Source organism: Embiotoca jacksoni, unplaced genomic scaffold (assembly GCF_022577435.1).
Source record: "Embiotoca jacksoni isolate LCO1_2020_lvr unplaced genomic scaffold, fEmbJac1.0.p SCAF_27, whole genome shotgun sequence".
In the NCBI taxonomy this organism is placed as follows: Eukaryota; Metazoa; Chordata; class Actinopteri; family Embiotocidae; genus Embiotoca; species Embiotoca jacksoni.
This window is the reverse complement of record NW_027185378.1, coordinates 1,936,412-1,961,284: the sequence shown is the minus strand read 5'-3', so window position 1 is coordinate 1,961,284 and position 24,873 is coordinate 1,936,412. Positions and strand designations below refer to the sequence as shown.

The following is a 24,873-nucleotide window of genomic DNA, read 5'->3' as shown; positions in this document are numbered from 1 at the left end:
CATCGAAACGTGAGAATAATATTCTGCATCCATCAGGTGACGTCGCGGTGAGAGTTCGGAGAGTCGAACCCAGCGAGTACCTTGTGCTGAGGCTTGTCTGAGTCGTACTCGCCCTCCTGCATGGCGGTCGCCATCTTGTTCATGGTTGCTATGACGATGCTGCAGGACTGTCGCAGACACTCGTAGGGGTTGGCGCCCTGCGATCCGTAGATCTGAGAGGATGATAGTTTGGATGTCAACAATGCTGTCGACTCTGACTTTATTTGTCACTCGGGGGTCAATTTCAATCAACAAAACTACAAAACAACAATCCAGAAATACAAGTTTAGAAAACTTTAAGTACACAAGGATCTATAATAATATTATAATATCTATCCAGTCTGACTGTAGAGGGTCAAACAGGTGATAAACAGAGCACAGGTCAAAGGTACAAATCTAAACACAAAGAAAAGCAACAGTTTCCCGCACTGTGGCTCCTCATCTTTATAACAGCGCACAGATTATGTATTTTGGCTTCATGTAATTGACGATTTATATTTATTATTAACATATTTATTGGTACAGAAATACTTTTTAGGGGAAGTTTTAGAGTTTATATAAATTATTGGAGCACAAAACGTTCTCTTCCTCCTGATAAAACTACAGATAAATAAACTCAAATTAAAAACACTTCATGCTCCTCGCGTCCAGATTTTTCTCAGTGTACAGCACTCTTTGAGATATTTTCTGCACGTCAGACCTGTTTTTTATTTGGCAGAATTTAAGAAAGCAAATCTGCTGTTATAAAGAAAATTGTCCGATAACATTTTGTAAAAATTTGTGATCAAGCCACTGCCTCGAAAAGGCTTCGGATCTTGTTTTTTGCCGGTCAGGTTTCAAAGTTCCAGACAAACCGAAGTTGAAATGTACGTACCTGTTCTCCAGCCTTGAACGCCACGTCCTCCAGTTTGACGGCCGACAGTCCCTCCTGTTCACCGAGAGGCGACATCATCTGCGCTCCGGCCGCCGCCACTTCCTGCAGCACGGCCACCACCCAGGTCAGGTGCTTCCTGCAGTCTGAGAGCGTGTCTGACACCTGCAGGCGAAAAAAAAACCAGTCCAAAATCAGCGCGTTGTCCGCACGAGGGAACAAAACAGAAACATTTTAAAGCTTTGATTGCCGCGGCTACCGGTGGCCCGAAGTTGAGCGCCGACGGGATGCCGGGCGCGTCGGTTCCGGGCATCCTGCGCCGGATCTTCTTGCAGAACTGCCTGATGTCGCTGCAGGACGTCTCCAGGTCCTTCAGCAGCACGGCCAGGTCGGCCTTCTCCTGACCGGCGTGAATGAACGCGCGCAGGCGGCCCACCTCCACCGCCATGCAGTCCAAGGCACTCTGGGTAAACTGCACACCGACGCGGTGAAAATGTTAATAACACGCAAAAAAGTGAGGGACGCACAACAATTCTTCACAAATCCAGAGTCTTCACAGACTGGAGGAGATGTTGGTTACTCACTCGGATGTGGTCGGCCAGCTGCATGGTGCAGTCCTCGTTCTGATCGGCCAGGTGGATGCTGTACAGGTGCTGCAGAGGGACAAATGTCACCAACAGTAAGGACGAGTCATTTTCTAAATAACCAAGTGTCTGTACTTCCTGTGTTTGATACAACTGAATATTTTCTGCGCGTACGTCACGAGAAGTCGCTGCGTTTATACAGAAAACGTTAAAAAAAAACATGTCCGTTGTGGACTTTAATTAATCATGTGATGTCATATGTGTGCGTCTTGTCTTATATGTGTGAGCACCTGATAGTACTTGATGGCCTTGGTGAGCGGCTCCACGTTGACCGTCTCGTCCAGCTGGTCTTTGTGCAGCAGGTCGATGAGGAAGTCCAGAGATCGTTCGTGGACGCTCATCTCCGGGTACAGAGAGCCGATCTTCTTGTAGACCTCCACGCTGCACTGAGCCAGAGCCCTGACACACAAACACACGTTCAAATTTGCTGAATGTGTATATTTCTATGTAAAGAGAAAATCATCTGAATTCATTCTCTAAGGTGTTCTCTGATGATGAACAGACGCACTGTTCGTATTTGTGCAGCGTCGCCTGCAGCAGACTGAGCGAGTAGACGAGGCCGCCGGCGAAGCTCAGCTGCTCTCCGACGGCTCCCTTCAGGCCGGTTCGCTCCATACAGTTCTCATTCAGGTCGAACTTCTCCTGCGCCTGTTTGCTGATCAGCTCGGCCTGAAGACACACAAACACAAACAGGTGGTTAAACCTCACATAGAGAAAAGGCTCTTCTTCCTTTCCATTAATCCGTATCCCAGCTGTCTTAAAGCTTAAAAAAAAAAAACATTCTTCTCCTTGATGACTGATTGTTGTTTTTTTGTGCTTTTTTTCTGCAATAGTCCTGCAGTTTTCAGGTTGAGTAAGAGGGCAAAGGTCATGAGGAAGTACTGTCTCCTATGCTGCAACATGGATACATTTCCTTTGCAACAACAGCAGAAAACTTTTCCCGCATTACATCTCAAACCCAAAACAGAACATGTATTCACAGAACTATAAACAGACAGGTTAAATGCTGATTATTGATTGATATTGATTGTTTTGACACAGGAATAACATACAGACTTTAACGCCTACTTTGGCAGCGGTGTGATTTGTTGGCGTCAGAGCTTCACCGTGTATTTTGCAGACAGGAATTAAAACTGGTTACAACCCAGATCCCTCATTAAAAATGTGATTTCAAGTACACAATGTGGTGTTTACCTTGCAGATGAGTCTGGGGATGAGCAGCAGCACCAGGATGCAGTCGTGGTCTCCGCCGTGACGGAGGAAGGACTCGGGCATGAAGGAGGTCAGCAGAGAGACGTGTCTGTTGGCCTGACCCACCTCCATCTTCCTCAGCTCCATCTCAATGGCCTGGAAACACACACACACACACACACACACACACACACACACACACACACACACACACACACACACACACACACACACAAGCACACCATCAAACAGGACACAGACCGTTAGAGATCACAAATCATTTACAGAGTTGAAAATTTAAATTAAAAGTTGAACTGTAATTTTAAATCTCGAACCCCTAAAGAAAACCCAGAGATACTGACTCTCATTTGTATGTTATCACCCACTGAGAGCTACTTCTTATTCAGACCAGAAAGCGGTTAGTGTTTCTGACCTTGGCGTAGGCCTTCGTCTCTGCAAACTTAATCTTGAAGTCGAACATCTCCGCCGGCGCCTGCTGCTGCAGCTCTGCTGAGGCTTCCTGCTGGCTGGTCAGCTCTCTGTTCACCTCCTGGAGGAACCACAGAGGGAGAATCAGGATCCTCATATGGACAGAAACATGTGCTAAATATGCTACAACACTTCCTCTGTACGTACCTGCAGGTGAGCTGTGAGCTCGCGGTACTTCTTGATGGTCTGCTGGTAGTCGGCGACCGTCTCCTGTGCGGCTTCGACCCGTTTCTCGGACTCTCGGACTCTCGCTGCGCCGAGATCCAGCATCTCTCTCAGCTCCAGCTCTGTCTCTCTGGCGTTCTCCTGCAGCTCGTCGTTCATCTCATTGATGGATTCCTGCAGGACGGAGAGGACAGTCAGGAGGCAGGCTCAGTCCAGGACTGCAAAGGTTACAGTTAAGATGATATTTTAATTGCGTGATTGCTCAGGTTTCCTGTTTTCTGTGTGCTTAATGTTTCTCATGCATTAAAACAACTGAAAATAACCTTTTCATATTTCTGATTTGGGATTTCCTCACTGCACCTCTGATTTCTGTTTATTAAATATGAGTTTTTGCAGCAGGCATGACTTTATGTGTCAGTCAGTGGAACGACGGCATCTTTCAGCTCAATTCATCTTCTGCAATTTGTTGTCAATGCTAAAAACACAACATACATAATCACAAGAAGGTTTCCCAAAAGTGATTTTGATTTGTCTGTATCAAACATTACAGTGAAGTGAAACGCGGTCGGATTAGTTTCCTCTGCAGGGTCATTTGTTCTGATGGAGTTTAGAGGTCAATGAAGGAGGAATTCAATCCAGCAAAAGCTGCAGTGATAACAAACACCAGAGGGCACTAAATGTACATTAACGCCCCACATCAGGATGAAATGAGTCAGCAAACAGTTTCACTTCAATTTCTTCTGACCTCAGTCTTTAAAAACATGCAGGAGGAAATCAAGTTGTGAGAAATATATTTATCTCCAGCTTGAGGAATTTTCTCTCACCAGGTCGGTGACGGTCTCTCTCAGCTCCCTGACTTTCTCCTCCAGGTCCAGGTTCCTCTCCGTCAGAGTCTCCACCATCTCCTCCGCCCCCAGGGCTGCATCCACCTGTAACAGAGCACGTCATCGTCATCGCCATCATCGGAAACCCGTGAATCGCCTCTAACTTCCTCTGCAGCGTCTACCGAGAGGTCCGAACGTCTGACCTGCTCTTTCAGCTCGTCGACGGTCCTCTCCGCCACCGTCATCTCCTCCTGCAGCTTCTCTTTCTGGCCCCTCAGAGTGTCCAACTCCACGTTCTTCTTCTCCATCTGCTTCTGCAACTTCACGTGTTCCTGCTTCTCCGACGCAGACAGGTCGCGCATCCTGACACGCGGCAGGAGTGGATCATTAGAGGTACAGGATGCATGCACCAAAACACACAGATCCAGTGTTGGTACACGGTGCACATTCAGGGCGCGTCCAAATCCATTTTAGAGAGTTAACGGCACATAATCGCAGAGTAAGGTGGATGGTTTGAAGGGATTAGACTTAGTTTTTTTTGTATTTTAGAGAATAACTTGACATTAACAAATCAGAGTGTCATCTCCCTTTAAAAGCCGTTTGCTATTATAACAGTGGAGTTGCCAAGTAAAAGAAAAAAATTCTCCTCTGCAGAAGAAACTGATCTGTTTATGCACAGATTTATTCGATAGATGGACAACATAGTAATCTTTCATACTTTTTTAAAATTATGCTTTTGTCGTCTTTATTTTTAGTCTTTTGCGTGTTTGTGTGCTGCTCCCTATGTCTGTGCATATTACTGTCTTAATAATGCGCCATTAAAATAACAATAAAATCCTGCAGCATTGATTTCGGACCAGGTTTTTGTTTGTCAATCACTTTTAATTGCTTCAAGATAGAAATCCGCCAACAATGCAGCTGACAATGGTTCATTTTAACACACTCATGGGTGCTCACAAGTACTTTTGCTATTTAAATGGATACTTGGTGGGAAAATGATAACTGTGTCGGTACGAAAATAGCAAAACCATTTGAGTTGTGTTCTGCGCTGCTTTGTGCCAGATGTAAGATCGAGGTCTTAATAGTTTAGAGCACATGTTATCGGGCTGTGATGTTCTGGTTCAGCTGGTGTTGGCTCTCTTTATTTACAGTCATTATTTCAGATTAATAAAGCTTTTCATGATCAACAAACCTACCTGACCAGAGCCTCCTTCAGCCGGCCGTTCTGCTCTTCCAGCTGTTTCACATGATAACTGGAGGCGGCGCCATCTGAACCTGAAGGAAACCAAAAAAAAAACACAACTGAGATTTACAGTAAAAAAAAAAGAAAAAAGAAAAACACCCAGAATAATTTTAAATTTCAATTTTTGTCACCAAACGAAGCTTCTCTGCTCTGCATGACGTCGACCCGCCTCATACTCCACAATCATCTCACACACACTCACCCTCCCACTTTGATGGTTGATTTAAGCTGCCCAAATTTCCCATCTGTCTCATTCACCTGTGAATGACTGCCAAACTCTTAACTATGTTCAAAACATTAAAACTATGAGTTATCTGCTGATGCTGCTGCAAGAAAAAAGTCGGATATCTCTCTAAACACACAGCGACTTTAGTTTCCCGGTCACATTATGCTCGGCACCTTTCTCCTCGATCTCGTGCTTCAGGATCTCCAGGTCCATGGTGAGCTCGTCCACCTTCTCTTTGAGGGAGTCCACCTCCAACTGCAGAGACTCCGCCCTCTCCTCGGCCATCTCCTTATCCAGCGTCGCCATCTCGATGGCGTCCGCCGTGTCCGACATCTCCTCCATGTAATGCTCTTTCGCCTCCAGAGCTTCTTTGGACTCCTGCAACACGACAAGTCATCTGATTAACACAGTATTATAATTACTCACTTTTTAAAGTTATATCCTCATTGAAAGGCAGTGATATACTGTATGTCTTTATAATTATCAGTAAATATATTTATTTTTCCTTTCACTTTATAATTTCTGCACAAAACTGTAAATTTATTACTCAAAGTTAAAGTTTCTGACAACTCTTTACTATTTAAATCCTCAGTATCTGTCTTTAATGTTGGATATCTATGACTTAATAATCAACAATCATTATTAAAGTGGGACTCAAGAAGAGTTTAACAGTCATCGGGTCAGTTAATCTGCTCCATACAGACAATTTAGGGGTAGTTTTTATCAGATATGATTGACAGGGACCCAACCTGTCTTTTCTGAATTCTGATTAGTCCACAGGAGAAAGTGGGATCGCCTGCTTTGGACCATTAAGAAAAACAAATGCCTTTGTACAAACATACAGTTTTTATGTTATCTTTATATGCCCAGAGCCATAAGTCCTGTCCTGCTATTATTCCATTTTTAGACATAAAACTGTGTTTGTGCTTGATTTGCATCATCTTGTTTCCGCAGACATTTTGTGGATATAATATCAGATCATCAAGCAGCCTCCAGCGCTCCCTCCGCCCGTGCTCTCCTTACCCTCTTGGCCTCTTTGAGTTGCTTCTGCAGCTCGGCCTGCTGCTCCTGCATCTTGTTCTTCCACTCCTGCAGCTGCTCCAGCTGGATCTTGTGCTTCTCCAGCTCCTTCAGTTTGGCCTTGTCCTCCGTCCGCTTCATCTTCAGCGTCTCCAGCTTCTCCTCCAGGTCCTTCACCTGAGCTCGGAGCGCCTCCTCCTCCTGAGGGACGGAGGGTCGGTGATGAGGAAAAGGTAAGATTGAAGAAGCATCAGCTGACGCAACAGATGGAAATAATCACACAAAATAAAAAAAAATAAAAAAGCACTCACACAAAAGGAGGCTTCAACCTGCTCCATTACTACAGCTTTTCATCTTTAATGTTTCTTGGATCGTTTCATGTCATAATTTCTCTTTTTTTCTTCGTCAGTGAATAATGGATCAGGTTTAAAGCCGTCTCTCTCTGAGGTGGCAGCACTTTCATGTCTTTATGTGTGGGAAAGATTTAATTTAAGTTACGAGATCTTATTTCAATCCTGCAGTAAGTGTGCACAATCAGAGCCGCCTCGCACAATTAAAGGCGTCAGACCTCCGACGGCTCGTTAAAGTGTTAGTGAGAGAAAAACATCACTTCAACAAGTGCAGAAACATCACACCACACCGCTGCACCTGTGTTTCCATGGTGACGTCCCCCTGAAGGCAAAACACAGGAATGAGACCGAGCGTCCCCACTTTAAAACTCAACACCAGACTGCAGCTGACTATTACTGAATGTTAAAGTCATCATCTCGGACATTTCAATACAAACTGATGTCAGATTCCGCCTGCATCCACGGTTACACATTCACAGATAATTAGGCTTTAAAATTAAATTATTTTTTTTTAGCACTGAAATAAGTGGTTAACTTAAAAGTATTTATTCTTAAAAATCAGACAACATGTGGTTATTTCATTTCAGTTTATATACTAACTAACAATGTTATAAGAAAACAATCTTTACAGCTACGCAGACGACACCAGGTTTCCTATGTGTGCCTCTTCAGGGGATTTAAGTCCTATAAACAGTTCTGTTAAAGGTGTTTTTGCACGATTGATAAGTTTGATTAAGGGAAAAATCTTCTGTCCCCCTTGTGTTGCGTCATAGTTCCCTTCAGGCCTGCAGCTCTGCTCCTCCCTCATTTACCGACCGGTTCGATGACATCGACACAAACTGACAGTCATGTCAGAAACGTGTATATTTAGAGGAGTAATAGCAAAAAGATGTCACATCAGATTTCCCTCCCGCACTTCTCAAACAGCGAGTCCCCTCAGGCTGCTTTCATCCGGCTGGCATGTTAACCGCTGTCTAAAAACACCATCATGTGTCGTTCTTCTATTCCTGATTTCATGCATGTAATCATGGGTAACACCTTTATTAATGCAGGCGTGAGTCACCGACATCAGATCTTGTGTTGTGACACGCAGCTGCAGCGTGAACCGTTTCATACTGACCTTGCTGGGGACCGGGGCCGGAGGGTTCCCGGGGGAGTGGAGGGTGGGGATGACCGGAGCGGCCAGCGGGGTCTGGGCCGGCGTGCTGGGCTCGCTGCTGCTCATTTCCCCGGCGGAGGCCGAAGCCGAGCCCGACGCCGCCCCCTTCCCTCCGGTGCCGGCAGGTCGGCTGGGCTGCTGCGAGAAAAAAAAGATCCACGAAAACGTTACAAGAAAAGCAGCAATAAATGTGGATGAAAGGACTTACAAAGATCCCACGGGGTGCAAATCACTGCTGGATGAGGTGAAGGAGAACAACATGGAGGTCCCTCTGAAAGACGACTGCATTTGCTCTCCTTTTTTTAGATCTGTACGACTTTAATCACATTCAATTTAACTTTTTTTATTAAATGGTTTGTTTCTCTTAAGAAGCAGAAGGATTTTCTAAAACACAAAAAAATTGGAAATGCATGCTTTACATGTAATCATTATGATGTTTACATTCACAACACATGACCAGGATTTAATACAAATCTGCTCATAACCAGGACACTGACGTTCCTGAAGATAGAGCGATTTATATTAACTTCTTTCATAAAGTAACCGGCTGTTTGTTAGTTTTATGTTTGTTTACCAACTTCTTTTGTGCACTTTTCCAAAACTACTCGCTCTCCAGTGGACGTCCATGATGACCCCTGACCTGATTTAAATCAGATGATGAATAAAAATATAAATGAGAAAGGAATCAAATGCTGAAACTACTCTGGAGATGATTTTATCAAATAAAAGTAAGAACTGTAGAAAAACATCAATGGGAACTTTAAACCTGTGTCGCGGAAAGAAAAGAAAATTAAGAGAAAGTCTTGTTATTCCTTTTGTGAAAAATAAAATGGATTAGAAATAATGTACACAGAGGCATTAATAATGTGTACTGATGGGAAGTGGAGGCCCTGACGACGTTGAGGACTGGGCTCACCTTGGGCCTTCTGGCCGTGGTCTGAGGAACGGAGGGAGGAGATAAAGAGGAAGCAGGAGAAGGTCAAAGGTCAGCCAGAGAGGAGAGGAGGGAAACAAACAGGCAAGGTTAGTGATTCAAGGCAGAGTTCATATTAAACGGGAAATCACAGGCAAAAGGACAAAATGGGTGAATGAAGCTGATTTTAAACTGTCCTGGAAAATCTGCGACCTATAAAACTCTTTTCTTAGACTAAAAGACTTCCTCCTCCTCTTCCTCCATTATCATGCTACATCTCCACAGATCTCTGCTCTCGTCCACCCAACGTGGACACGGTGACTGGTACCGCTGCTCAATGAGTGCTTTGTCTTGGAGCCGCTTCGTCTGAGCCCGGTTCTTTTGTGCTGCGTTCTCACTGCAGACGGCGGCGGGATAATAGCCCGTTATCCTGATACATCGCGTGTCCTCCGACCTGCCGGGGCAGCAGGCATGATGAGAGGATTCATACTGAGGCACGCACACAGAAACTTCATGTGGAGGCTGAACAGTAGATCTGGACTTCACGGGCTTCTGCATGCCGAGACTTTTTTTTAAATTTTTTTTTACAGATTTTAGGCTCATTAAACCTTCCAAAGTTAAACTGTATTAAGTTTATATTTAACTTTGTAATCTAAAAATGATCACCGTGCTGTCTGCACGACACTGAAATAATCCATTCCTCTATAAATGTTTTTTGCATTTTAAAGTTTATTCCTGACCTTTAAACTTATATTGGGGGCTGCGACTAACAATTATATTATTGATACATTTTCAGCCTATTTTTTTCTTATTTCTATTCTATTAGTTTAAAATAACTTGTTCAAACTCTTGTTTTGTCTAATTAGCACTCCAAAACCAAAAGATATTAAATTTACACTGATTTAAAACTAAAAGAAATCTGTATATATTCCACAAATGCAACTAAAATTATTTCCATTTTGTCTTGCATTTTGCATCATATTAATATTCCAATTATTTCCTAGACAGTATCCTGGATAGAGGGGTGTAACTAATGGGGGTAGCACTAATTAAAGGAAAAAAAAATCTAAATATAGTTCTTAAAAATCGTCTTCATTTAAACCCATAAATATGTATTCATCATTCATTTACTGATGGAAACTTTCTTCCATACACGTAAATCTCCCTGAAGACATAATAAAAATTGTTCCACAGTCAGAACGCAACTCAGCATTTAAAATGATTCAATTAGAAATATAGCAATGATCTACTGTCTCTGGTTTACGTGTGACTAGTAGCAAATTACACTCGTTCTTTCCAGGAAACTATCGGGGATGTTACCAGGAAATTCTGAGGCATTCAGGGAAAATTTAAAAAAAACATGACCTGAATATCAATAAACATAATTTTTCAGATCATAATTGAAAAGCAGCAGAGCAAATTACATTCAATGATAATTATTGCAGTGTTTATTTCTTTTCTCTGCAAGATAATCAAGCTCAACAGAAGACAGATGAGCCCAGGTCTCTGCAGACTCTTCTACCACCTTTCGCTCTCCACCCTCTGCACGCTGACTCCCTCTCTGCCTCGGCGTGGGCACGGCCGCCTCTCCGCCTGGTTATCGTGCCTTATTGGATTAGAGCTGGACCATTCAGCAGAAATTAGCCCGAGCTAACAGCTGTACCAAATAAGAGCTGACAGCCCTCTTAAGCCTCCGTGCTGTGCTGTAAATACCAGAACAAGCTGTGCTCAGATCACATCAGCCTGTTGGCAACATCTGCAAGCAGGAGGGAAATTCTTCGACTGGCATGAAATAAAAGAAGCAACTGAACTGCAGACACACGTGTAAAATAATTCTGCAGAAAAAAAACACCACCAACAGAGAGAGAAAAATGAACTCAATGAACCATAAAGAGCTGCAGGTACACTTCTACTAAATGTCACCAGAGAGGAGAACATTTTTTTTTTTTTTTTTAAATGAGGAAACTTGTAAGCATGACCTCTGCCAGCAAAACAAAAGGATGATGACAACAACAACAACAAGGTCCCAACAGATAAAGAGGATCAGAGGGAGTTCTGTACCTTCCGGGGTGCAGGAGTCTGTCTCATCATATTTGCAAGAGAGGAAGACACACACACACAACGCAGTCACCAAGAAATACACACACAGACACACACACACAGAAGAAGGCGATAAAACAGGCAAAGATCCACAGAGGCCGGGTTCAGGACAGAAAGACGGACAGCTGAAGCCGAACAGTCAGGCCGGGAAGCTGCAGTGATGCAAATGGCCGCGGCGATTTATTCCTAGGCTCCCCCTCCCTCTCTCCCTCCCTCTCTCCCTGCCTCCCTCTGTCCTTCCCTTCCTCCCGCTATCGTCCTCCTTTATGTCCTCTTTCTCCGCTTCTCTCATAATCCATTAGCCGGAGCGCTCACTGCCTCCCTTTTTCGCTTTTGGCTCCGATTAGGACTCTGACATGTCGCCGCCGCGAGCCTCCGACCTGCTGCTGCTGCACAGGAGACGCTTCACCTCCCCTAACCTCCCTCATCTCCCCCCCGCCCTTCGTCTCATTTCCCCCCTTCTTCTCGCTCAGCTTATTGTGACTTGTCAGCCCAGCCAATGCCGCGCTCCGGCATTACATCACTGGTTGCCCGGCTCCCTCCTCCCTCCCTCCCTGCTGCTCTCCCACTCATCGCCACCTCTACCAGAGAAAGGGAGGGAGAGAGGGAGGGAGCGAGGGAGGGAGGGGCGAGACAGTGTGTATGTGAAGCAGAGATAGGGGACAGACAGGGCAGGAAAGAGAGGACGTGAGACGGAGGAGGGCGGGGCCATTAACGGAGATGAGAGGGGAAAATGAACAGCGACGCTGATGCAGCCTCTTCTGTCTCCTAGCAACGTTGGCAGATCCTCCAACGGGCTCATTAAAACGAGGCTGACAGAAACAAAAGGGGGACCGACACCTGATCCACTTTATGAAGTATTCAGTAATATTTAAATTTCAGTCTTTAAAGGATAAAACTGGAGAGAGTCTACAGTTTCTGACGACCCTCCGTTATGTCTGAAACTCCGTCCAAGCGATGATGCTCACTTCACTTAGAGGTCAGCTGGGCGATGAGCTCTCGAGCTTCCTTTTAGTCCCCCGTTGTGCACACAGCTATTTCTATTCCTGTCATAGTTTGTGTCGACAGCCAAGTGCAGCATGAGGAATGCCTTTCAGAAAACACTGTTTAAGATGTGCAGTTATTTCATATTTACACGACCTCTGTGTGTCGGCAGGATATTTATCTCATTTGATTACTTTCGAACCCTTTGGGGCACATTGGCTTCTACTAATGTTGTAAATCTTTAACGAGAATATAGGTCAAAATGTGGGACGTGCTTGGACCACTAAGTAAATACTAGACGGCTTTTAATTTAAAATGGCTTTTAATTTGAAACCGATACAGGAAGTCATGTAAATCTGCATATTGTTATCTCTCAGTCAATGACAAAGATTTGCATTTATAGGGATGACCTCACTGCTGCTTTACAGCCAAAAATGAGTCACAAATATATTTTTATTTTACTAAAAATAGGCCACATGTTTTTGTAAAACATCGGGGAACTGTAGTTTTTTTGTAAACATTTTAAAATGGGAGTAAAAAGTGCACTTTTTTTTATTTTAGTGGAATTTGTGAACACAAACAGAGACAATTATAATTTATATGATGTTATATCAACAAAACTTTTCAAATGCTAACCAAGAAACTGTTAATGAAATAAACAGACACCTATTTTGGCTAAACACCTGACAACTTAAGATCTTTTAAATCCAATATGGCCGTTCACCTCCTGCTCGTTGATTTGCGGTTTGGCCACAAAAGTAGAATATAATCATCTTAATAATCAGACAGAGCTGAAATATTATTTCACGTTATTATTCCTATATTTTACTTCTGGACAAAAAATCTGTAAAGTAGGTGGAAATTCTGAGTTTCTGAAAGAAGGTAACTCCGGAAAAATCTCAGAGGGGTGACAAATTAAAGGAGAACTCGATATAATTTAGAAATTAAGACTTGGGCTTCATTCTGAAGTTTTTAGGAGTAAAAAGCGATCTATTAGGTGTAGTTCACAATTTAAAAAAGAGCCATTTGCTATCATAATATCTTCCTCGGTTGCACTAATCTCTGTCTCTCCCAGCTCAACAGGAAGAGCGAGGTTTGTAAGAGGATTAATCGGATGAGGATGCACTGATTAGCCGCGAGCTTTAAAACCCGAAATACTTCACGTCGTGGACAGAAAACACGGCGTGCAGTCATACGGAGACGACCGTGATGAAACTCGGTGACGTTATACTACACAGGCGGCGTTTTGTTTCAGTGTAATGGTGAGTATTAAGAAATTTTAGATTTACTAGAGGAAGGGGGAGATTAAAACTTCAGCAGGACTGGAGGCTGCTGAAGCAGAAAGGAAAACAGTTTATGTATCCATTACAGAGCAGCTGAGGGAAATCTGTGCTCTTCAAATATTAAACATGACTCTCTCCAAGAGTAAGTGCTGCTCTGAGGGTGATGGAGGCAGAGAGGATGATGGGATGGGACGTATCAGGTTCCTGCCTTCCTAGCACTCGCGGGGAGGATCGCTGCCTCCGAGGTCAACGCCATGCCGCTTAAGCGGGACAAAAAGGGGATGAGATTACTGGCCAGGAAGCGTTCAGGATGCGTCAGCCGTTTGTTGTGGCAAAATGTGAGAAAGACTGTAAAGCTCAGGTGCAGAGCTGAGGCGTCAGACTGCAGACAGCAGGGAAAAAAAAAAAAACAGAGTAAAAAGTAATTTAAAGAAGGATTACTTTACATTTTGTCCCCCTCATATTCATCATATTTATCTTCTCTACAAGTCTGAAACTGTTTTAAAAATCTAAGTCAGTGAGTTACTCTGAAAACTGTCTCAAAGTGGTGACATCTTACTGTCTGTCCACGTTAGAGGACACTAATAAACTCTTGAAAGATTTCATAATGATCCGATTTATTACATTATTTCAACATGTATTGTTCATTTATATTGATTTATTTCGGGTCGAACATTTCTATGGAAAAAGACGCAGCTGTTCTTTAAAGCTTCAGGGAAGACGACATTTTTTTTGGTCCTGTTTTTTTTACTTTCTCCTTCCTTAATATTTCATTTATTTAATTTCCAGCGGAATAGTTCTGTATTATCTTTTTCTGTGTTATTCTGAAACCTCGATTAAATCCAGACTCGAAGTTTAAAACCTCTTGGTTAAAAGTCCCCTCCTGATGTAGAGAGCCGAGGAGGCGGCGCAGCGCAGCGCAGCAGACGGTAAAGTGGACCCGAGCTGACAGGAAGTCGATACTTTGCAGGTCTGTGCAGGTGGGAGGCCGGCTCATTTCACCTCGGTCACATTCTGACATTTTCTAGACGGCGCAAGCAGAGGAACGCCCGCACAGATGAGTCACAGAGGACGACTGTTAAAGAGCACCGGACTGTCGGGTGAACCCCCCCCCGGGAGATACAACACACTATACCAGAAGGTTTTTTTTTATATGTCATTCAAAAGGTGCAAAAGTTTTAGGCTCTTTGGATTCTCATCCATCACGATAAAGATCTAATTCACGAACCAGAGTGAGAACCATCTCCAGCGACAACAGGAACGTCCTGCAGTCGGTCTGGATCACATGAGGACACTGAAGAACTGCTGCAACAAACTTTGAGAATCGGTTCTGTTTACAATATGAGGTTTTTCTATGTGCTGCACTTTGCATGAATTACATTTTTTCTTGAACTATTAATGGAAATAGCAAACAAAGAAGAAAGTGATTCAGGTAGACTGTGAAATTGGCGAATCTGTTAAAATATTGGATTCTTCAAAATAATATATATATTTTTTTATATTTAAAACTTAACAACTAATTTTTTTGTATAAAAAGTAATATGAATCCCGTGTAAACACAAAAGGTGATAAATCGTCACATGTTCAGAAGGAGGAACTAACCAGTGTTTTGCATTTGACTTTAACAGATGTGACATTGCAGACACAGTAAGCGGCACCGGACAGGGCTAAAAAAAAAAAAAAAAAAAAAAAAAAAAAATGAAGCTTCACGTGTCCCTCCAGAAAAACATCGACACGGCTTCTGTAGCTAAATATGACACGAGGCACCGAGAGGCAGATTCACACAAAAACCTGCAACAGCATTTCCTGCTTTCACGCCAGGAAATAACGAGTTTTCTCCTGAGTTTTGATATTAAAATCTGAGTATAACCTGCTGAGATGAAGAAGCCTTTTCTTTGTTTCAACATGCACAAAGCTGACGAAAAGATGAACCGGAGTGGACAGACCAGATGAAGGCGATTTGACAGGACGCAGGTGACGATGAAGGACCCGAGCATCATATTCCTCTCCGCCAGATTTCATTCATTCAAACAGTACAAACAGACCGGGAGGGGCGGCGGGGCGGCAGGAATCATGGGTAAATGAAGGGTGAGGCTCTGTTGCCATGCAGCAGCGAGGCCATTCAGAGCCACGGTTACCACGGTTACTACAGTCATCTTCATCATCCCCACCATAACATTACCACTGTACCGAGGTTAGAGAAACATGCAGCACCTTTTTGGGCTTCACTCCTCGCTGCATGTTCGAAGGGAAGGAAGGAAGGAAGGAAGGAAGGAAGGAAGGAAGGAAGGAACGGAGGGGGTGAGGGTGAAGGTTAAAGGTCAAGAGTGTGTCATGCTCAGGTGAAGGGCGCTTCAGTGATTCGGTGCTCTCCGGGGCGGTGGAGCTTTATTTCACTCACACTCTCATGTGGTTAATTTTCTCTCAGGTTGCATATTAAAAAAAAATCCACTGAATATGTGTTAACTTGATTTTTTTTTTTGGAGTAAATAAAATGTAATCTGTAGATGCCTCTAAATATCACTTTATATTTATATAATTTATATGAATATTTTTCCATTTATTTCTCATTAAATTCTGCTAAAAATAATATTATTTACACTATTTATTTGGCTTTTTTTCCACAGCTAAAACAACACAAAACATATACCATAAGCTCTTATACATAAAATATATTAATCACATCTGTACAGTGACTAATTGTGTCTGTCCGTTTACTATTTATATTACAGCTGCCGGTGATCAGGTCAAATTCCTTGTAAATGCAGACAAAACCTATTTCTTTAAGTTTAATGTCTTCTTGGCCAGTTTTCTCCTGATAAAAGATTTAAAAACTTAAAAATCCAAAAGGGGCTGATTGGGTGTGGATAATTCACACAAATAAACATAAAATAAAATAAACACAAAATAAACTGTGACTTGCATAATTCTTCTGCTGTCTCATCTATTTCCAGGACATTATGACTCTCTTTCACTCCTGATCCCTGCTGGTGATCATCAGATAAATTAAAGCATTAAATATAAATTATTGCATTTTCTGTAATTTTTCTGCAACTTTAATCTAAGTTCAAATAAAATATACAGACCCTTTGCACCATACTGCTGTAATACAGTGTTTCATGTAATAGTATTTATGAGTAAACAGCGCCCTCTGTTGGACATTAGAGAAAACGTGACGCACTTGATTTAAGAAGCTCTGATATGATTTAGCACAACTTGGTAAACTCACCATTTTCAGGGATGACTTAATGCTCTTTAAAATAAATAATATTTAGATTACTGAAGTGGAAACATTTACAGATGTAAAAAGTTTATATTCACAACTTTTTTTTTAATATTTTGGGATTAAATGCAAAAATACATTAAAAAAGCAGGAAAAAGCAAAATAAGCTTTTGACAGTTATGTGTGTGTATTATTTTACATTTTTATCCTGTAAATAAAAAATTTTTTGTTTCACCTTCATTTTCAGTGTTTCATTAGTTTCACAGACAAAAACGTCAGATAACAGTAGATATTTTCAGTAACCACGCCGCAGTCACTTTTCTACATTAACACAACCTGTGAAAACGGCACATTTTGCCAGTTGAAGTGAACATTGACTTCAGTGTGTCTATCCGTATGTGCAGGTGTGAACATCTATCCAGGTGTGTGCTGCCACACCTGCAGCAAGGTATTAACTCACCAGTTTAGTGGACTTGGGCGTCTCCAGGATCTCTGAAGACATAAAAAGACAAACAAATAAAGACGCATGTTCTCCAACTACAGTCAGCGTCATATACGAGGTGTAAAGTCCATCAGCAGATCCTGCTGCTAACAGGATGAAGTCAGTACGGTTTATTGTCCTTTCACCGGATGGTCAACGCGGGACAGACGGCTGTGGAAACCAAACAATGTCCCCGTAGTGACATGTGTACTGAAGCTTATTTAAATTCTAGCCACTGTGCCATACTGTAGAGTGGGTTAGCAGGTGACGCTGCCTTGCTCAAGGACATATTTCCAGTCATATTTCACTGTAAAATTATGGGCAAAGCAAGGAAACAAACCGTAGAGGCTCCATAGATGCTGAAATAATCAAGATTATGTGCCGCACAGCTGAATTTATATCTTGAATTTAAGAGCACAAAATGTGCGACTTGCTGATACTAAATAAAATAAAACGCACACTGATTTTTATGCCTGAAATGTGTGCACATTTTATGTCGATTTCTGCTGGTTGTCACATATCACTGCATGTTTAAACATCTCTAGGGCTCTGAAAGGTCAAAATCAACAAGTTAAAGCACCTGCTGAATACTGAGGACGTGTGTGTGTGTGTGTGTGTGTGTGTGTGTGTGTGTGTGTGTGTGTGTGTGTGTGTGTGTGTGTGTGTGTGTGTGTGTGTGTGTGTGTGTGTGTGTGTGTGTGTGTGTGTGTGTGTGTGTGTGTGTTCACCTCGTTTGGGGACCCTCCCGGTGCTGGGTTCAGGCGTCTCTGGAGACGTTGTGTCGGCTCCATCATCGACCAGCTGGATCTGAGACGGAGAGACAGACAGAGAGGGACAGAGACAGTCACTCATCTCTTCCAAAAACACAACAAAAAAAAATGATATTATTATTAATTGGTGCAGAACTTTTGTCTCCCCCTTCTGCCAGTCAGAGAAACTACAAAAACACTCAAGCTCTGCTGGAGCCTGCGTCATCGCTTCCGTTGCAGCAGTAAAATGATGGTCCCCTCCGGGATTAACAAATTGAAATAAAAAAATAAAAAAAATAAATTGTGGATAAATTACTGGTTTCACTCAGGAAGTTAACTCTGCCTATTGGTCATGCTTAGTATGCATTTACCCATCAGCAAATCTCTGCAAATCTGGCAGAGACGGGTTTAATCAGCGATGTGTGAACCTGTTCAGCAAGTCTCACATTATAACATTAAATCAATAAAACCTTTTTATAAAAGTAAATTCTCCAGTAAACTGACGAGTCTCTCTTTCATTTGTATTTTGTTTATATCATTATCTGCTTATGTAAGTGGTTCTTGCATGAAGCCTACTGTATCTACAGTACACTCTGTGTTTACTGTTTTTACATGATTCATTCAACTAAAATTCACCAATGTGTGAATTTGTCAGCAGCTTTGGGGCAAAACTGAGTGTTAAAGGTCAAAAAAGTAAAACAAAAAACAAAATGCAGATTTCAAAATGACCCAAATATTTCACGGTGTTTACATGTTTTGTTGCTGTTGTGTCTTCTATGGTCTCCTGCAGGCGATCTGTGGCCCCGGTAACAGGCAGGGACACACTGCAGGGACAAATAGAGCTGTTTCTGATGAAAAAAATAACCAAGCAGCCTGAAGCGATAGAGAACGAGGCACCGCGCAGACAGCAGAGGAAAAACATCAACCCCCACACGAACACGCTGCGTCAAATAAAACAAAAACTCCAACACGAGAAGGTGAGACGGCAGCGAGACGGAGGTGGTGTGGAGACCGGACATCGAACAATTCCTCTACTCGCCTGTGACTGTCTCACGAAAATCCCACGATTCTCCTCGCAGGTGAAGTAGCGCTTGCCCTGCACCGTGCCGTCGTTCTTGCCCTTGGCCTCGTCCAGGATGATGCCCACCCATTTCCCGGAGGCGAAGAGCGTGTTGCCGATGTAGGCCACCGTGCCGCGCTGCCCCTTCCCGATCACCTCCACCAGCGAGCCCACCTTGACGGGCCGCCCGCCCCCGTCGGAGCTCATCCTGCTGCTGCCGCTGCTGGTGGTCTGAGTGGGACGAGGAAAGAAAACAACAACACACACACACAGAGACAGAGACAGAGAGAGACAGAGAGAGAGAGAGAGAGAGAGGAGGAGCGTCAACACACAGGCTCAGGTTCAAATCACAGTGGTTGAATTTAACATAGATGGGGATGTCTTACATTTACTAGAAACATGTTTAGTTTCAGCTCATTTAACAAATATACTACAATGGAAAATAAAATTGTATGTAGTGGAGATAAAACTTTGAGTTAATCGATACGTCTGGGTGCTCCAGTCTGAGGATTTACATCTTGTTTTCATGTTTATAAAAATGGAAACTGAATATATTTGTAGGTTTTGGACTGTTGGTTAGAGAAAAACAACAGAGGACACTTCCTCCTCCAGTACTACTAGTATTTAGTATAACCTGAACAATTAACAATAAAAATAAGTTTTTAATCTCTTAGATGGCTGAGTTTAAAATGGCCTACAAAGAACGCTTAATGGAGATTAAGATTAGGACATTTCCCCTACAAGAGAACTTTTAGTTGTATTCTGCTGTTAATATCTAAACCACATGCTCCAGCTTTTTAAGACACACTTCATTTACAGTTTCAATTTCAATCATCACGCATCTTTAAAGCATTTCGACCCTGACATGTTTTGTGCAGGACGTAATCTACTGATGAGGCTGTTTCTACATCGTTTTTAAACATATCTTTGTCATGCCTTTTATTCAGTGTTCTCCAAAAGTATTCAACAGAGTGGTGATATTAATGTCTTAATGTCTTTGCTACTTTGCTGTAAAAGCAACCTGTTGCACTCCGTTTGTGGGCAGGTTTCATTCCCAAGATGTTTGTACACTATTTACACACTATTTTCATATAAACAGTGAAATAAAAGGTAAAAGCAGGTCTCCACTTTGTCTTTAAACTCAAATTCAAACTAAAATTGACTAAAGTATAACAGAAAATTGCTTAAGTAATGTTAAAGGTGCATTTTGTGACATCATGCACCAGAATAAAAAACCTACAAAAACATCTCATTCCATGAAAATAACAGGTTAGGGAGGTCAGGTGACATCATGTAGGTATTTAGTGGACATTTGCAACAGAAGGTGCTTTTCGGAGGACCACATCAGGACAAAGACAGAAAGACAATTCAAAGGACGTTTCATTTCGACCCACTGAGGCGTACGGGACCACACAAACTCTCTAAATGCCAAAGCTTCAACAGCTCTGCTCTTTCTTTCTCTTCAAGGAGTCACATTTTTGTTAAAAAAAAAAACAACCTCCATGGCAACAATCACCTGAGATTTCATAACGCACTTCTGATGTTTGGAGAAGCTAACAAACTTACTTGAGCTGCAGTATTTTATGATAAAATAATCCTGCATAACCCAATTTACAGTGCGATGTCCTAGAAGTGATGGTGACTCAGCAGAACAGCACAGAGAGCAGCAGATATTATTACTCTGAGGGAACATGCGCGCGCACACACACACACACACACACACACACACACTAGATATGAATTAAATGTGACATCGGTTAGATGACACAGAAACACAAAGTAAAACAGGTGATCAGCAGCATGAAGGCTGTTTGAGAGACGACACTCGATCCTCATCTGTTCCTTTCGCTGCAGCTTTCTGTCCTTCAAGCTGGAACTACTTTTAATGATGACTGCTAAACTTGCTGACTGACTATTACATTAATGCATTAAAGCTCAAGGATGAAGTGTTTCCATCGGCGATATTAAGTTTGGGTGTGTCACAGGGGTGAGGAAGGATAATAAAACTGATCGAGCAATGCATAAAACTCTCTAATATCAAGGAAAAGCTTTGACTAATGACAAATTCCTTGAATGCATTGGATGTTTGAGGCCGTTATTGATAATAGTAGTTGCAATTTTTTTTTTTTTTAAATCATATCCAATTATTTTGGGATATAAATACATTTAAAAAAAAAAAAGCAAACATGTATGATGAAGACTCCTCAAATTCTTTGTTTTACTTAAATTTATAATTATTTTTCAGTGGTAAAATAAACTTGTCAGCACTCTCTGGTGAACTCTGAACCCTCAAACATAACAACTTCTTGTTTTTCCCTGGCCAACATATACACACACCAATATATAGCCAATATCAAATAAAAAGGACATTTTAGCACATCTCAACTGTCTTCCCAGACAAACAGTCACAAGGACAGCGATTCAGTCCGGACATAATCTCCAAGAAAAACGACGCTCACACTGCCAGTAGTTTGTCATCAAGAAAATATCTAATTAATTATGCAGATTTATGCGCACAAATATAATTGGATTATCTACTCCATTTTGGGGTGCCTGTGCTGCAAGTATGAAGTTTTGTTCTGGCCAGTTGTTTCATTAATAAGCAACGTTATTTTATATTCCAACATGTCTTTGCATACTACATGGTATAAAATGTCCATTTCTCATAATATGCTGGATTAATATGCTGTCGTGCCGTTGTGTGAATGTAAGGTTTCCATCATGTAAAGTCCTTGAATTATAGTATTTATGCAAACATAAAAGTAATATTTGTTAAACCGCATAGCTGCAGGTCTTAAACAGTCAGCTGTCCTTATTATCCAACATTAGGGATTTAAACAAGAGAAAAAGTGTACGTTGGAATGCAGTTAAATAAAGAGCGTTTTGTTTCAATGCTCTCTGTTGTAAAATCACACTAAGAATTTGAAGGATTATGAAGCTATGGCTTCTGAAAAATTCCAGAAACCTGACTGCACCACCGGCATGTTAATGACACCGGGCGAGCCCCCCGAACACAACTCTGTTTGAGGCTGAAAATCTAATCAACGCTGGAATTATTCTCAGAAGGAGCACCAGGACTCTGATCAGGAGGGAATTTAGCTAACGACACCATCATGACTCGTGGAAAACATTTACTGACTTTGTATTTCAGGAGAGAAGTTGAATGGGAGTTGATTGGAGACAGACGGTTTTTGGAGCCGGCCCCTAGTGGCCCTCAGTGGTGTTGCACTTCAAGGCACTTCTGCACTGGCTTCACTTTCATATTTGGACACTACGTCTATTTTGATGTACTCTAAGAGGCATTTTGAATGCTTTTAAGGCACTGAACTGACCTTACTGGTCAAAACAGAGACTGTATATACAGGAAAAAGCAGGCAAATTATAGGGAGGGTGGAAATGGTGACGTGTATATTTTCAGTTTAGTGTCACTGGAATTATTTTGTTTTCTGATCACTTATCAGTCGTTCTTATGTCTCAAATATAAATATCAATTTTACTATCAAAAAGAGAATCAACATGAGCAATTAATGCTGCTTCCAAAGTTTCTACGTCACATTTTTTGTCTTTTAAAGGCCATTTTTAATTTCCTCTTAATATCTTATTCTTTCTTACACTTTGAACCGCCTTGTTTTTAAATATAAATGTAGTTTAAATTTTTTATACATTTCCATGCCTCCGTAAAGCACTTTGAGTTGACGTGTGTCTGAATGGTGCTGTATAAATAACATCACAGTGGGAGCTTTTATTCTATTTAAAGCCATTAAATCTCTTCAGAATCGTAACAGAAGCAGGAATTTATGTAGCTTTGGGGCAATTACATGCTTCAAAAGCACCTGTCAACAATCTGCAATTGATTGGGGGGTTTTGCACTTCCTGCCTTATTTAAAGTAGCATAATAAAAAACGGAAGTGCTTTGAATGGGTTGCCAGGTAATCTCCAGCTGACAGTCTGTAACGGTGTGTTGTTCAGTCATTGCCCCGACCTGTTTGCCATGTGCTGGAGGACCCGAGTAGAGCGAGTTGAATTATTTAGTGACACTCTACTCTTACAACACACGCAAAGCTCACAATGACTACATTACTGTAATATAAATTTTAAAAACAGTCCTACAGCCTCATTAATGTTTTGCTTTGTTTTCCAGAAAAGTAATCAACAGAAAATCTCTCATATTGATGTTTTAAGTGGGTTAATTATAAACTATGCAATCTGAGGACTATTCACGATGACGATCTGAACAAAGAGTAGCCGAAAAAAGCCGAACTGTAAGATCAAGCACTGATGTCATCGCTCCCGGTGACAGAAAATCTGCCTGACTCGGAGACGGATGATTAACAGGAAGTCTTCTGGGGTCTGAGGGTTTGTGAGTCTACGGCGTCTTGCTGATAACAAAAAGCCGATCACCTGACATTCATCAAACATCTCAGAGTTTACAGTCGAGTCATAGTGGAGGTCTGAACTCTAACATCACAGCAGCGACGTTGAGCCCGGAGGGGCATCTGAGGCGAACAAAGAGGCGACAATTGAGACAGAGGAATGCGGCGCTGAAATGGATTAGAAACCCTTCTATTGAAAATGGACCAGGACGAGATGAGAGAGTGAAACAAATCAAACAGACGTAATAGAAACAATGGCGCACTGATCAGGACTAACTTGAAACACCACAGTCTGGGATGTACACACACTTCGTACACACTCACCCGGGTGTACGTGTTCCTCCTGGTGTGTGACATGTTCCCTGGTCGCTCCCCCAAAAACCTCCCGTCTTGACTGAAGCAGCGTGTTATTGGGGAGATCGCGAGCCAGACAGAAGGGGGTCGAGGAGAGGGGGTTCGGTGATGCTGCCGGAGCGTCTCCCTCTTCCTCTCTGTCTCCTCACAGAATCAAACCATCCCTCCGCTGATCAACACCAGCCTGAGCTCTCAAAACTCCCCCGAGCTTCCCCTCTGCTCGAAAGGCTGCGGGAGGCTCCCGGCTCTATCGGGAAGTTTCTGACGGCGCCGATCCGGCCCGCTGATGAATGGACCAGAGGCAAAACAGCAGAGCAAAGAAAGGGGGGGGGGGGGGTAAAACAGCCAGGCTCGGTCTGCTGTGAGGGCATCAGCTGAGCGGCAGCACTGCGCTGTGCTAGTGTCTGCCCTGGCTCCTGGAGGAGGGAGGGTGGTTTAGGCCCAGACACAAGTGCTGGGTCCTAAAGCCTGCATACATACCTCTCAGGAGTCTCTCAGAATAGACAGCTATCATTCCCAGGCATGTCATCCGAATCGGGGATGATGCAGAGGTTGTTTTTTAGTTTTAGATTTCAAGCACTTTCAGGCCATGATAGGATTGATGAGTCCGTCGACAAAAACAGCGAAGAAATCCTTTAAAAGAAGCTGGATTTACACGTAAACTCTGCTCTCTCTCTGCACTGCAGTCTTTGTCAGATTACTGTCAAATTTCTGTAAAAAAGCGTTCCTCCTGGTCGTGAGAGCGCCGGCAGGGAAAAAACTAATTTGCTTAAATCTAGAAACACAGGCGGTAAGCACTTTTCATCCAGAGGGAGGTGAACCAGTTCAACTCGATCTGACGCCGTTTCATTGTGGCTGAACACAAAAGGCCCAGGTGATGCTCTGTAATGCAGCACACTGTAAGCAAAAGCCAGCCGATTCCATTCGGGCCGGGCCTGATGCTTGTGGCCCATCACACAGCGAGGATTAACTCCTCTTTTATCAGCTAACTGCATGGCTGGAGCCTTTTAGCTCTCAGTCCTCTGTATTTCTGTGTGGTCATCTTTTTGCTGCAGGGGTTTCTGTGTTAAAGCTTTCAGCTCGGAGGCTCATAAGAGATGTTGGAAGAGCAAAACAAAGGAAACCCAGCTTT

General features: G+C 42.6%; 1 protein-coding gene across 7 annotated transcripts in view; it reads right to left on the bottom strand.

Moving 5' to 3' along the window:
• The window catches only part of dctn1b (dynactin 1b), a 31,626-nt gene that overhangs the window by 4,591 nt on the left and 2,162 nt on the right, over positions 1 to 24,873 (bottom strand). For 2 of the 7 annotated variants that reach the window (XM_069160733.1, XM_069160734.1), the window contains exons 1-22: positions 23,712 to 24,098; positions 18,994 to 19,245; positions 17,934 to 18,012; positions 17,185 to 17,216; positions 15,692 to 15,736; positions 11,196 to 11,213; positions 9,138 to 9,158; positions 8,183 to 8,359; positions 6,716 to 6,913; positions 5,866 to 6,070; positions 5,420 to 5,498; positions 4,427 to 4,586; positions 4,224 to 4,328; positions 3,382 to 3,573; positions 3,179 to 3,295; positions 2,749 to 2,901; positions 2,063 to 2,223; positions 1,785 to 1,953; positions 1,495 to 1,563; positions 1,170 to 1,382; positions 914 to 1,075; positions 81 to 212 (exon numbers count right to left, since the gene is read on the bottom strand). In XM_069160733.1, coding sequence (XP_069016834.1) covers positions 81 to 212; positions 914 to 1,075; positions 1,170 to 1,382; positions 1,495 to 1,563; positions 1,785 to 1,953; positions 2,063 to 2,223; positions 2,749 to 2,901; positions 3,179 to 3,295; positions 3,382 to 3,573; positions 4,224 to 4,328; positions 4,427 to 4,586; positions 5,420 to 5,498; positions 5,866 to 6,070; positions 6,716 to 6,913; positions 8,183 to 8,359; positions 9,138 to 9,158; positions 11,196 to 11,213; positions 15,692 to 15,736; positions 17,185 to 17,216; positions 17,934 to 18,012; positions 18,994 to 19,245; positions 23,712 to 23,744 — 2,772 coding nt within the window. In that variant the 5' untranslated portion in view covers positions 23,745 to 24,098. Of the gene's footprint in view, positions 1 to 80; positions 213 to 913; positions 1,076 to 1,169; positions 1,383 to 1,494; positions 1,564 to 1,784; positions 1,954 to 2,062; positions 2,224 to 2,748; positions 2,902 to 3,178; positions 3,296 to 3,381; positions 3,574 to 4,223; positions 4,329 to 4,426; positions 4,587 to 5,419; positions 5,499 to 5,865; positions 6,071 to 6,715; positions 6,914 to 8,182; positions 8,360 to 9,137; positions 9,159 to 11,195; positions 11,214 to 15,691; positions 15,737 to 17,184; positions 17,217 to 17,933; positions 18,013 to 18,993; positions 19,246 to 23,711; positions 24,099 to 24,873 lie in introns of those variants that run through there. The other 5 variants (XM_069160736.1, XM_069160739.1, XM_069160735.1 and 2 more) reach the window with 5 other exon arrangements.